This window comes from Pseudochaenichthys georgianus, chromosome 21, assembly GCF_902827115.2.
Source record: "Pseudochaenichthys georgianus chromosome 21, fPseGeo1.2, whole genome shotgun sequence".
NCBI classification, from domain to species: Eukaryota; Metazoa; Chordata; class Actinopteri; order Perciformes; family Channichthyidae; genus Pseudochaenichthys; species Pseudochaenichthys georgianus.
In genome coordinates this window covers 3,733,059-3,746,447 of record NC_047523.1, presented here as the reverse complement: position 1 = coordinate 3,746,447, position 13,389 = coordinate 3,733,059, and the positions used below count along the sequence as shown (strand labels likewise).

The following is a 13,389-nucleotide window of genomic DNA, read 5'->3' as shown; positions in this document are numbered from 1 at the left end:
GAGACAGCTATGCTATGTCCTCTGTGTTGGCGTGGCAGCATCACAGAAGGACCGCCGGACCAACGTGCACGAGACATTCTTAAAGAGTGAAGCACGATCCAAGGATGAAGACATTAGCCATTCACTGTATCTGTGTGATGGATAGAAACATTACTTGTTACTTTCGTTCACAGTATGAGATAGGGCAGTGGTTCCCAAACTTTTTGTGCCCAAGGCACACCAAAGGACAAGTCAAAATCTCAAGGCACACCTATTGTGCAAAATAGCCCTGATAACACGTGTTATCACTCATATGTAAAATATCTGTAAATGTGCATAATTATTTACAAATGCCAAATAAAATGTAACAAAGACAACTATATTACTCATGAAATATTTAGTAACGAAATATTTCAGAAATTAATTTGAAACGTTATCAAATTAGGCTTCATCAAAGCAGCAACACACTCATTTAAACCAGACAGGTCACAACATTAAAAATGAGACAAAGGAAATTCAGCACAGATAACTGTCAATGCAAGGAAGCTGCATTGTCCATGGTCCTGAACTACAAATTATAAATGTAACATTTCAGCAGAGTCGTTACTAAAAAAAAGTAATATATTACATATTACTTAAGTATTACACTACTTCGTTACTCTCTACATAAAGTAACTCGTTACTTTACTCGCAGGGCCGGCCCGCCCCTCCCTGCAGGCAGATCACGCAGACTGCTAACGTTTCAAATGTTCTCTTTAGTTCAGTTTCCATCCTGAATGTTTTCCTATCTGACCATGGCTGTTCTCTGTCTCCTGCTATCTGTATATTTTGCGCAGTCTATCTCTGCTCACTCTGTTGCGTCGGCGTGTTCTCCTGCGTGTTGGCCATGTGTTGCACTGGAACCAGACACCGCAAAGAATTAAGCCGAGCACGTACGAACTGCGCATGCGTGAGTGGCAATAACTCTCCTTACCAGCAGGCGGCGGTAGTGTGTATTCGTCATTCAAAACAGGCAACAACCGGAAGACAGAGAAGAAGAACAGACAGTGATATAAACAAACACATAGCGTGTGCGGTAGCTCCACCTTAGCATGTGTTATTTGCAGGTGCTTGTTGAGGTTTGACGTGGTGTCACAGCAGTGGATAACAGCTTCTGGCCTGGACACAGTTTGCACCTCACCGTCACATTCCTGTCTATTCTTCGGACGAACTCAAAATAATGGGCATACGTCCTCCACCCCTCGAGAGTTATCGCTGACTCAGCCATGTTTATGCAGCACTGCAGGTGGAGATGTAGTCGCGCAGATTACGTACATATAAACCTACAAAGTACTGATATCGTAAATAAAAAAATTATTATTTTTATGTAGTTGTATATTGCAATAATAACGTATGGTTGTCACAAAATCCCACGGCACACCCGGACTTGCCTCACGGCACACCAGTGTGCCGCGGCACACCGTTTGGGAACCACTGAGATAGGGCATAGTGCCTTTATGGTAGTTACATTGTGTTTATAATTCTGAGTGTCAATATGGTCATATTGTATACAGCAGAATGCTTCACTATTATGAGATGGACAAAGTAAGGTACGTTTATTTATTTAGCACATTTCAGACGCAGAGGCAATTCAAAGTGCTTTCCGTGATCATTAACACATGATAGTAGAACAGAGAGGGAAACAAAGTAGTGTGTATTCTTTGATACCGTCCAATGGGGTCATTCAAACACTTTGAATATAAATGTTGACCTAACAGTAAAGGGACCTCAAACGGGAATTCCATGTTCAAAAGCGGCTCCCGTGCCTGACACGACACGTATGTCCCCTGTGACTCAGGCTCATTGAGTAGGGGCCGCACTGACATTAGTGCAGTGACTCGTCTACACCCTCTCCAGGTTGATTACCTTCAACCCTTTTTCTTGTCTTTGTCCTTTCTTCCTAACAGAGTTGGACTGATGACCTATATCTATAACACGTGTAAGAGGATGTTAGTGCTTGTTGCCACATACAGTTTTAATGGAGATAATGTGTAGGGGTCCTAGGGTTCTCATGTGTTTTATAATATATATATATATATATATGCATGTTTGTATATGTGTATATATATATATTTGTATATGTATATGTCATTCAACAAGTAAAGCAGATTAATAATAATAATTAATAATATTAATAATGATAATTATTTATAGATTATAAATAAATAATTTAGGGACAAGGGGGTGAGATTAAATAAATTATACTTCTTCTCACTCCTTTTCGAACACTAGATGTGGGACTGTTTACTGTTGCTAATGATGTTGTTGTGGTTGTTGTTGGAAATGTTACTTAGTTTAGTTTTCTCTTACATGACTATGCACTGCAACATTTCTTTGTTTTTTGTAATTATCTATTTTACTTGTTCGAAATAAAATGTATCAATCAATCAATCAATCATTTAAGCTAATCCATAATATTCCACATTCAATTCTTTGTTTCACTGAAAAAACTTTAAACTTAATATTATTGCTTTCAACTAACCGAATACAGTTAAGTGAAATCTGTTGACATAATACATTTAATAAAGTCAATGTTTCAGTTGTGTCTGTGTTTCTGAAAGAAGTCGCCTCGTATCACTGTAACCTAACTCTCAGTTAAACCGTAGAGTCCACTCACATTCCAAGATTGTATTGTGTGAAGATTGACAATTTATTAAACAGCCAGCTCATTCAGTCGTCCTCTATTAGTCACTCCTCCTGCTTAAGAGGCTTTCTGAGGGAAGACTGTCTACCAGGTGTTCCTGCCACACACAGGGGGGGGGGGTGGCAGGCCTCTTATCAGAGCAGGAGCACACTAGGTCGACATAAGTACCAGTGCCCCTTCAAAGGGATGTGCCACTGCCAGCGGCCAGCAGACGTTTGTATCTGGAGTTCAGCCCCTCTGGGCGTTTGAGAACTACAACACCCATTTGTCTGTGGTTCTGCAAGCAGAGACGCCAATGACCTGTCAGAGATGACATATTTAGGGAACAGCTCCATGTGACCGGCAGGCTGTTGGAGAACTTCTGACTTTTCTTGCCATATAGACTGCTACTTAAGGTTTTTGAACATCCAATTGTACTCTTTTATCATACACCATGTAAAACCTGACAGTGTTTGCCCACCCAAACTGATAGAGGATACACTTCCTCGTAGCCTTGCAATGGAAAGCCCTCGGTCTCGACTTGTCTGTGGCTCGAGGGCTTAATAGGAGAAGGCGAACAAAAAGGGATTATTATGTATTAGCTGCGGGACCGGGGGGGTGTAAGTGGATTGAGACTGCAGACACTTTTGTGAAATAACAGTGGTTAAGGCTTGTCTATGAACATACCAATGAAGATCACTCACGATGATAACTGAGCACAATCCAAGTAATTAAATTAACACAGGATGTCTCCACTATCCACATCCCAGCATCTGCTCTTGTTTTTCTACTTATCTATGACCCTCTTACTCCATTGCTTCTGTTTGCTTCTTTTTCTGTGTCAGTTGTTTGGACTGGTCTAACCCTAACTCCCTCCTCACAGACATCCAGGACTGACGGGCAGTCCAGTCATCTCAGACATTTCCCTGATCCGCCTGTCACCCCACGGATCAGGAGAATCACCGTTCAGCCATCCTCATCCTTACGTGAGCCCTCACATGGAGCACTACCTCCGCTCGGTGCACAGCAGCCCCACCCTCTCCATGATCTCAGCGGCCCGAGGACTGAGTCCTGCTGAAGGTAAGATCTGACCCACGTGCTGGCGTTGCAGCATTAACAATAATTGTCTGTAATAATATTGTAGCGTGAAAATCATAAAGATATGAAACAGAAAATAACTCAAAATAAAACTGCCGGTGAAGCCCCAGTTAACGAATGTTACGCAGGGAATGATTCTTTGGTTCCAATATCATCAAAGGTACAATGAACAGTGTGTTCTTGTCTTGCAGCCTTCCCTGTAGATTTGACTTGAATCATGCTGGTAAATGTGCGCCAACCCAACCACCAGTTGTCTCCACTATAAACACCAGGTGTCCAAATCACCCAGTGCCCAAAACTGCCTTCAAAATAAAAGCATAAACTACTACTTTATTCTAACTGAAATAATTGCAATAAATAATTATACATTTAATATAAACAAAAACAGCAAGAAATGAAGGAATACAAATCATTAAATATGTATATATGTAGATAAACCATCGTATATCGTGCAAACACATGTTTTAAAATAAACACTAGGGCAGGTACATTTAGTTACCTATTGCAAGCGCTGTAACAGGATGTGAGGAAGACATGCAGGAGCTTCTCACATGCTGTCAATCACCTCTGCTGGTAGAGGTGCCTGATCAGGGTTCGAGTTATGTGGGAGCCAATGAGAGCTGAGCTCCCATAAGGTGGGGTCTGAGCTCCCACGGACGCAGTGAAATCATACATCTGTGTCGCTAATACATTACCAACAACCATTATTTTAATCACAAATAATGCATGTGTCAATGTAATGAGTATTATTTACGTTAACGAGGTGAATAGGCTAAAAGAAAAACATGTTTTCCAAAAGAACTACGCATCTCTTGAATGACAATATGCCTGCGCTGCACCTCCAAGGTGCGCAATACAGTATTGCACAATCTATGCCTGTGAGCGTGCTGCGCGAGCCGAGAAGACGTGCGTAGTTTAACCTTTTCATATTTAAGTTTGTAGCAAGTAGAGGGCTGCTGGCAGGCCCGGACTGGCCATCGGGAGGACCGGGAGGTTTCCCGATGGCCTGGCGATATATTTTTTTTTTAATGTAGGGTATTGTGAACGCAACGCATCGCAAATGTGGGTTTGCCTCACACAGGGTGACTGTCTGTCTACATGATGTGGCATCTGTTTCATATGGGTGTTTCCGTAGATCTAGTCTCTTTATTTTCCCCTCAAAATGCACCAGATTGATGCATTTCACTCCAAAATTAAAAAAAATATCTTAACGGAGGGGGCATGCTACCGGAACCCCCTAGAGGATTTGAGGTCCACCCCCAAAATATGTTCACATGGATAGGTTCCCAAATACATTTGCACATTTTTAAAAATAGTAACCCCTGTCCATATGTTCATTATTGGTGTGTGTGTGTGTGTGTGTGTGTGTGTGTGTGTGTGTGTGTGTGTGTGTGTGTGTGTGTGTGTGTGTGTGTGTGTGTGTGTGTGTGTGTGTGTGTGTGTGTGTGTGTGTGTGTGTGTGTGTGTGTGTGTGTGTGTGTGTGCGCGCGTGCGCACAGATGTATTAGTTTCAAAGACCCCCATAGAGCTCAGTTTATAACTCGAACCCTGTGCCTGATGTGTGAATAACTTCCAATGCATACCTGTTCTTCCACAAACACTCGTGCACTTACACTAAGTGATGTGGAAAATCATCTACATGGTTGCTATCCTGCAGCTGCTTTGACCAGCTCAAATTAAGGAGGTGGTATTACAGTTGAGCGGGTTCACGATTGATGTATCCTGCGGACTATAAACCAACTCTGACTGCTCCGTTTACACAGTTGATTATTTAACTGATGGTGATAATTACCTTATGTATTCCCATACATGAAGTGTACCTTTCACCGAGCATGTTATGGTGTGATTGCATGTGTGTGCATGCTGGTGATTTGGGAATGTATCCAAGACTTGCTTTGCGGTGCAGGCAACTTTCCTGCTCATTGTATTTGTTTGCGCAGGAGAAACCATGAAAATTAGCACAGAAAGAATGAAACACGCGGCACCACTGAACTCGCTGCCCTGTTCAAACAACAGGTTGGAGAAGTGAGGAGCCACAGGCCTGCTGCAGCACCGATAAATCCCCAAGCACACTCTGCTGGCAACTAATGCCTCCCTGGCTTTCAAGAGAAGCAATGCGGAAGAGATGCTGTCACTGATAAAGCGGCAGGGAAGTATGGCACCAAGTGGAGGACACTGTGCAGCTCTGCAGAACATAAATAAAGTCTGTAGGACCACGGAGATCAGTGGCGTATGTGTAAATCCTCTGATAGGGAAACCTGGGTGCGAGGCAAGTGGTAAATGTTCTTTGTGAAATGCATTAGAGGTGGAAAGGGGACTCGAACAATGGACTGAAGTATAAGTTGTTTGAAACTGATTGTACTACAGTATATCCAGGTATCAGTATTCCTTTCCCACAGATGGCACAAGCTTTCCATTCAACTGATTATGCACCACCTTTTTTAATATCAGCAGGGCTGTTTTGTCATACTGACCGTAGTTTTTTGGTATATCTATATTTCATTTAAATATTTCTCTATATTTTAATGTTAGAATAGTTTTTAAAATATTGTTTTGGTCCCTTTCTTTTAAATGATCTTTCACTGTGTTTATGTATGCACCATATACATCATCACCAAGGCAACCAAACAGCTGTTTCTGATTCTGATATGCAACAACTATTAACCAGAAGAGACACAAAACTCCAAAAATCTGAATTAATAATGTTTATGGACACCGCAAGGTGCATCAATCGATACATAGAGACATATAAAAAGCCTCTTACCTTCTAATATTTTATTTCCCCGTAAAATATCAGAAGCTCAAAAATGCCCCAAAATCGAAAGAAAAGATAGGTGTGCACAACTTCCTCCTAACAAAACAAATGTGGCGTATGATATTCCGTAGTTAATAAACTTATGACACTAACCTATAGTGTCATGTGTGTGAGTATGAATTGTTTCGCTATAATCTATGAAACTAGGTTTCTTTGTTTGTAAGAAGAATGCGTTTTTCCAGTGTAACTTTTGGCCTGATTGAACTGGAACCAGTGGAGGTGTGCCTGCTGTCTGTCATAAGTTCATAAGTGAAGGCACAAACAGAACGCTGCTCTGTGGAGGCAGTAACGTGATCACCGGCAGCTGTAGAGAAACCAGAGGAATATGCTGCTGCTGGAGCACACACACGCGGCCTGTGCTCTGTTAGCACGGCCTCACAGCCCTGATGGTCCAGATTGTTTGGTTTACGTTGCGCTTATGTGTCTTTGCACAGAGGGGTGGGGGGAGGCTGTGGTTTCTCTCCCTCAATATCCCCCTTGGCCCCGACCCCCACATCTCCCCATTACCAGCAGCATGCATATTAATCCACCAACGGCCTACACCGCTGTCCCCTCAACCCACTGTGGGAAGGGGGGGTAGAGCAGCAAATGGGGGGAAAGGGGACGCTGGCCCAGTTTGATTAAGTGAAGAGGAAAACCAATCCATCCCTCACTCTTATACTTCCTGGCACTTTTAAACGTGGCTTTACTGGGTGCAGGTGTTAACACATGTTACGTCAATACTCCCTTTGTCCACGCAGCGTGTGAGGCCTCCTCAGCATTACGAGTCCTCATGCACCTGCGCTGTGTGACGTCAGCCTGTCACACTTTGTGCACAACAGCAGAGATGTGCGAGAATGTGGTATTCCACCGCCTCCCCCCCCCCCCATCTGCCTTTCTCCGTTTCTCCCTCTGCTTCCTTTGCTCCCTAGAGATATGTTCTCATAGACCAGCAAGCCTCAAAGACATCAGACATCTTCTATCAAAAGCCTCAGGCCCCGGGGCATGCACCCGAGCACAAATATTAAATCTGTAAAGCAGATCACTCGTCTCCTCTGCGGAGGCCTCCTCGCAGCTTTCTGTTCATGTCTTTGTTTGTCATTCTGTCAAAGGGTATTTTAAATGTTCGAATCAGAATGCGTTTCACTCAGCATCTCCGACTTGTCAAAATGTCGTAAGCATCACTTTGTGAGTTTTTAGAAGCCTGAATGAAAAGCAAAGACTAAATTCAGACAGTACGTCTACGTATATCATTTGTTATAAAACGCATTATTACATTATAATGCATAAGAATCCCCATTTCAAAAATGCTTACCAGTAATCTGATTCCGTCTTTTTTTTATTTAACTGTAAGGGTATACAGTTAGCTTGTTGTATGTGTCCCGTAATCCCGTTAGGTGTAATCTGTTACTCCCAAAGCCCGATAACTAATGAAGCAAAGGCAGACATTTCTCCAAAGACCTAACCTCCGGAATAATGATTCTCTAATGTTTCATTAAACGAGGTGTATCCTATTCCTTTCTCTTGTTGCTGCAGTGACCCACGAACACCTGAAGGAGCGGGCCCTGTTCAGTCTGCCCCCCCCACCTCCAGGGGCCAACCCCACAGAGTACTACCACCTGATGGCCAGTGCCAGCCAGCGAAGCCCCTACGGGGACCTGCTGATGCAGAGCAGCGCGGCGGCGGCGGCAGCAGCAGCAGCAGCTCATCTTCCAGATTACCTCAGCCCCATGGATGGTGAGGATAAAACACTGGTGATCGTTGAAGTTTAACCAAACCCTCCTGTTGTGTTCCTTTCTCCCCCTTGGTGTCCCTGGTCAACTTTGGTCTGTTTTAACTGGTCTTACATGACCATCAAATCATCACCAAATTGTATTTAACACATTTTAAGCTGTAAACAATACTGGTTACATGAATTACCTCATTGAATATACAAAGAATAGACACTGAACATGTATACCAAAAATAACATTGTTGATTTGGTTGTGTACTGTCTGATGGAAGAACATCATCTAGGGTTACCCATTCATTTCCTATGGAGGCCATATTTGATCAAGAAAACCATAGGTGTTACAAAGTTCAATGAAAGTGGTGATCAGCACTTGTATATGTCTACTGTGGAGCATATCATAAGGCCTTGAAGCAGTCGAATGTAAACACAATATCTATGATGGATGAAAGTATAAAACTGTCAGATTTGAGCAGGACAGGAGGGTTACGATATTGTACTGTAACTAAACAAATTGACATATTTACAATCAAGCGTACCAGTTCAGTTACTCTGGGCTATTTATATTATGATAATTATACTATAAGCATCAATAGCAAATCAGATATTAAAATGGTTAGATTTGTAGAGCATTTTATCAAATCTAAATCCTATAACAAAGTTCACTTATCTAATTCAAAGCCTGTTTGTATCCACATTGTACTCCTTATCAGCATACTTGGTTTTCACAGATGGAGATTCTGAATCCAACATTTGATAGCAAAATAGTTTTATGAAAAGACTTACCACAACGTTAGTCTTTGTCTAATAAACAATCTTTTAGTAGAGGAACCATCTTTCAGAGTTTAAGGCTAATTTACACATGCAGTGTTGTATCTTGCCGAGCTATGTTATCAAAGTGAATGCTGATATGATGGCCTTTGTACCACCAGTGTGTGTCATTGAAGAAAGTGACGCCCGCTCCAAGCTACACGCCTGCTACAGTATACCTGAATGATCTGCACATAATATAATGGAATGAGGAGAGACAGAAGAATCTAAATATGTTATAGATCCTAAAGAGAACCTGTAATAGGAAGCTTACTGAATCGCATTATGTCAGTGTGATATTTCCATGCCAGAAATGATTAATTATCTCAATTAAAGGTGGGGTAGGTAAGTTTCAGAAACCGGCTCGAGTGCACTAACATTTGAAAGTACGCAGCCAAAAAGAATCCGCCCCTTCCTTCAGACTTCCTTACAGAGCACCTCCTCCAACACACATGAACGCGCACACGACGTCAGCAGACTGGTGGAAGTGGCCGCCTGTTGCTGGCGAGTCATTGAAGTACTGCTGCAATGCACGCCCAATGAGGGCACGAAATACATTTGTGCGTGCACGAGTGTCATGGCTTGGCTCTCAGCCACAACAAACGCGCGACAGAAAACGAGGGCGTGAATAGAAAAAAAGAGTTTATTCCCAGCTGCTGAAGGACACAAACAGGCGAAACAAACGACGAAACAAGAGGTCAGCTGGTCGTGGCTGCTCTTCGCGTTACGTCCTCCTGCCAGAGAGAGAGAGAGAGAGAGAGAGCGAGATCCGGCCCAGTCCTTTATCCGGCTAGCTCCAGCCGCCAGGTGTCCTCAATCCCCGTGAGCACAAGCAGAGGAAGAGTCATTAAAGGGCCACACACACACACACACACCACCAGAGATAGTGAGGCAGGGGTCGTCACACCCCCCCCTTAACCCACAAACCAACCCCATCCCAAACCAAAGCAAAAAGTCATGGAAAACAAAAGCACACATATGGCACTCCCCCAGAACCCCAATGACATACACCACCTTCACACAGCAATCCTCGCCTTCAGCACCCCGCCACACCTTTAGCAACACCAGTATCTGAGAAGCACTTTAAAAAAAATGGGCAGAGCGAGAAAGATTTATCACAGTATGACAGTCAATATATATATATACACGTCAAAGTCAAACGAACAACTACTTAGTGCCATGGAGCACGTGACAGCGCGTCAGCAATAACATTGTCGGATCCCCTAATGTGCCTAACATCAAGGTTGTAAGCCTGAAGAAACAAAGACCACCTCGTCAGCCTTTGGTTGGGACACTTCATTGAATGCAAAAAGGTCAGGGGATTGTGATCTGTGTAAACCAAAAGTGGTCCTCCTGCTCCCACATATACAGTGAAAGGTTGCAACGCCCAAATGAGTGCTAACGCTTCCTTCTCAATCACCGAATAATTCCTTTGGTAACTGTTAAGTTTCTTTGAAAAGAAACTGACGGATCTCTCCACCCCCCCTTGTCAACCTGGAGCAGAACCGCACCGACTCCCACCTGGCTTGCATCTACTTGGAGACTAAAGGGACGATGAAAACATGGAGCCGCTAACGCCTGAGAGGAGCACAACAGAGACTTGACACTATCAAACGCTCTCTGACAGTCGACCGACCAAGCATATTTTCCCTTAGCCCTAAGAAGTTCAGTCAGAGGAAACACTGTAGTGGAAAAATGTTCACAAATGTTCACAGAACCTCCTGTTACTACAGGAGGTTCTACATGCCATTCTACATGTGGGTTACTACCCACCATACCCACAAATCTCTGGAGTTCCTTTTTGGTTGTGGGCTGTGGGTATTCAGGTATTGCCCTGACCTTGGCCAGAACTGGAGCCACACAACCCTGACCCACCACATGGCCAAGGAATGTCACTGTGGCCTTTGCAAAGGCACATTTGGCCAAAGTAATAGTCAGACGTGCCTCCGCCAACCGTTCACACAACCTCTCGATGCACTGAACATGAGCAGTCCAAGTATCACTGCAAATGACTAAATCGTCTAGATACACCGTACAGCCCTCTAAACCCGACACCACGCGATTCATCAAACGTTGGAATGTAGCAGGTAACCCAAACGGCATTATATATATTATATGAATAAAGTCCAGATGGTGTGATAAATGCCGCTATTTCCTGTGCCCGCTTAGACAAGGGGACCTGCCAATACCCTTTAAGCAAATCAAATTTGCTAACATACTTTGCAGACCCCACCTGATCTATACAGTCATCCATCCGTGGCAAAGGGAAAGAGTCAGATTTTGTCACCGCATTCACTTTTCTTAGATCAGTACAGGATCTAGGTGTCCCATCCTGCTTTGGCACCAACATACATGGAGACGCCCAACTAGATGCCGGTGGGACAGCAATTTTGTTCTCCAACATGTAATTAATCTCTGCATCCAACCGATTGCGCTTAACTGGTGGCATGCGATAAAAATGTTGCTTCATCGGCTGAGCGTCCCCAACATCAATATCATGCTCGGCCCAGTCAGTTTGCGAAGGAGTGTCTCCAAACAGACACAGATATTTGTGTACCAATGCTGAGAGTTCCTCACGTCTTGATTCCGCCAAATGAGACAACAACCCGTCTAAATTATCTAGCGATTTCGAACTTCTCAAACGACAACAGAGCAAACTATCATCAGGTTCGGGCACTATATCTCCCTCATGCGTCAAACCATGTGTCACCACAACAGCCGGCTGCACTTTATCCTTCTCCACCTCTGTGTCTGTGTTACCCTCCCGCTTGTGGTAGGGTTTCAGAAGATTTACATGACCGAGGCGTTTGGTCTTCCTTAGTTCTGGTGTTGCCACAACATAACTTAGGTCAGAAGTTTTCTCAATGATAGTGTACGGACCGGAATACTTAGCCTGAAATGGGGAACCAACAATAGGCATAAGTGATAGAACCTGGTCACCTGGATTAAACTCCTGTCGTGCCGAACGACAGTCATAGAACTTCTTCATTTTACTTTGAGACACTGACAGCTTTTCCCGTGCCATATTCAAAGCAACAACCAAACGACGTCTGAAGCCATTCACATAATCCACCAAGCTCCGTGGTGGCTCAGTGTCAACACAACCCTCTTTCAGCACTGCCAAGGGACCCCGTACAGCATGTCCGAAAACCAACTTATTAGGGCTAAACCCCGTACCTTCATGTACCACCTCCCTTGCAGCCAACATCAACCAAGGAAGACCTTCCTGCCAGTCTCCATAGCTCAGTACAGTAAGCACGTAACAAGGATCTCAATGTCTGGTGAAACCTTTCCAAGGCACCCTGGCTTTGAGCGTGGTAAGCTGTTGACTGGTTCTTCTTAATCTTCACCAGTGTCACTTTCCTCAGACAAAGGCAGAACAGAGTCAACGATAAAGTAGTCAAATGCACCTGTATCGCTCAAAACGTTAATTGGAACTCTGACATTGCTACCTACCAATGACACCAAGCCCTCTCTTATAAAAGGAGCATAGGACGCCAAAACCTCTGATCCCCATAAGCGGTCCGTAACCACCTCGTCAACACGGCAGCTTTTCACCAGAACAGCTAATGCAACTGGTTTACCCACACATTTTCCTCCCTTGGATTTAGTTCTAAGCGCCGGACATTCTGGTTTCCGATGGCCTTTCTCACGACAATAGTTACAAGTATCCTCAGATTTTTCCCAAGCCACTTTCTCTGGATCCATCCCCAATGAACCAACAGCCCTTCTACTTCCTTCAAAAACAGGTAGAGCTCCCGCGCGCCCTCCGAACCTGCCCTTATGAAGTAACACAAACTCATCCGCTGCCACCGCAGCTTCGGACGCCGAAGTTACCCTGCGTTCTGTTATATAAGTAGCAATGTTGTCAGGAAGAATGTTTTTGAACTGTTCCAAAATCATGAGTTCACCCAAATTGTCAAAAGAAGTGATGTCCAGAGCAGCTAACCAACGTTTAAAATGAACAGACAAATCCCTCGCCATTTCCACATATGTTTGACCCCGTGTTTTCTCCAAGGACCTAAAACGCTGTCGATAAGCCTCAGGAACGAGTTAATATGCTCCAAGCACCGCCAAATTTATTTTAACATAGCTAGAGCTATCCTCCGGACATAACGCAGAATATGCGGACTGTGCTCTTCCTGTGAGCACACACTGAAGCATCAGGGCACATTCTGCATCCGGCCAATCCCTAGCCTTAGCTACCCGTTCAAAAAGCACAAAAAAAGTGTCAGGATCACTTTCATTAAATTGCGGTAACAAACGCAAGTTGTTAACATCGAACCGATGAGGAGACCTGGGCACCACTCACCCAAC

At 43.8% G+C, this 13,389-nt stretch overlaps 1 protein-coding gene across 1 annotated transcript in view; it reads left to right on the top strand.

Moving 5' to 3' along the window:
- Positions 1–13,389, top strand: part of gli2a (GLI family zinc finger 2a) — a 108,024-nt gene that overhangs the window by 61,498 nt on the left and 33,137 nt on the right. The window contains exons 4-5 of the mRNA XM_034110338.2: positions 3,525–3,721; positions 8,070–8,270. Coding sequence (XP_033966229.1) covers positions 3,525–3,721; positions 8,070–8,270 — 398 coding nt within the window. The remainder of the gene's footprint in view (positions 1–3,524; positions 3,722–8,069; positions 8,271–13,389) is intronic.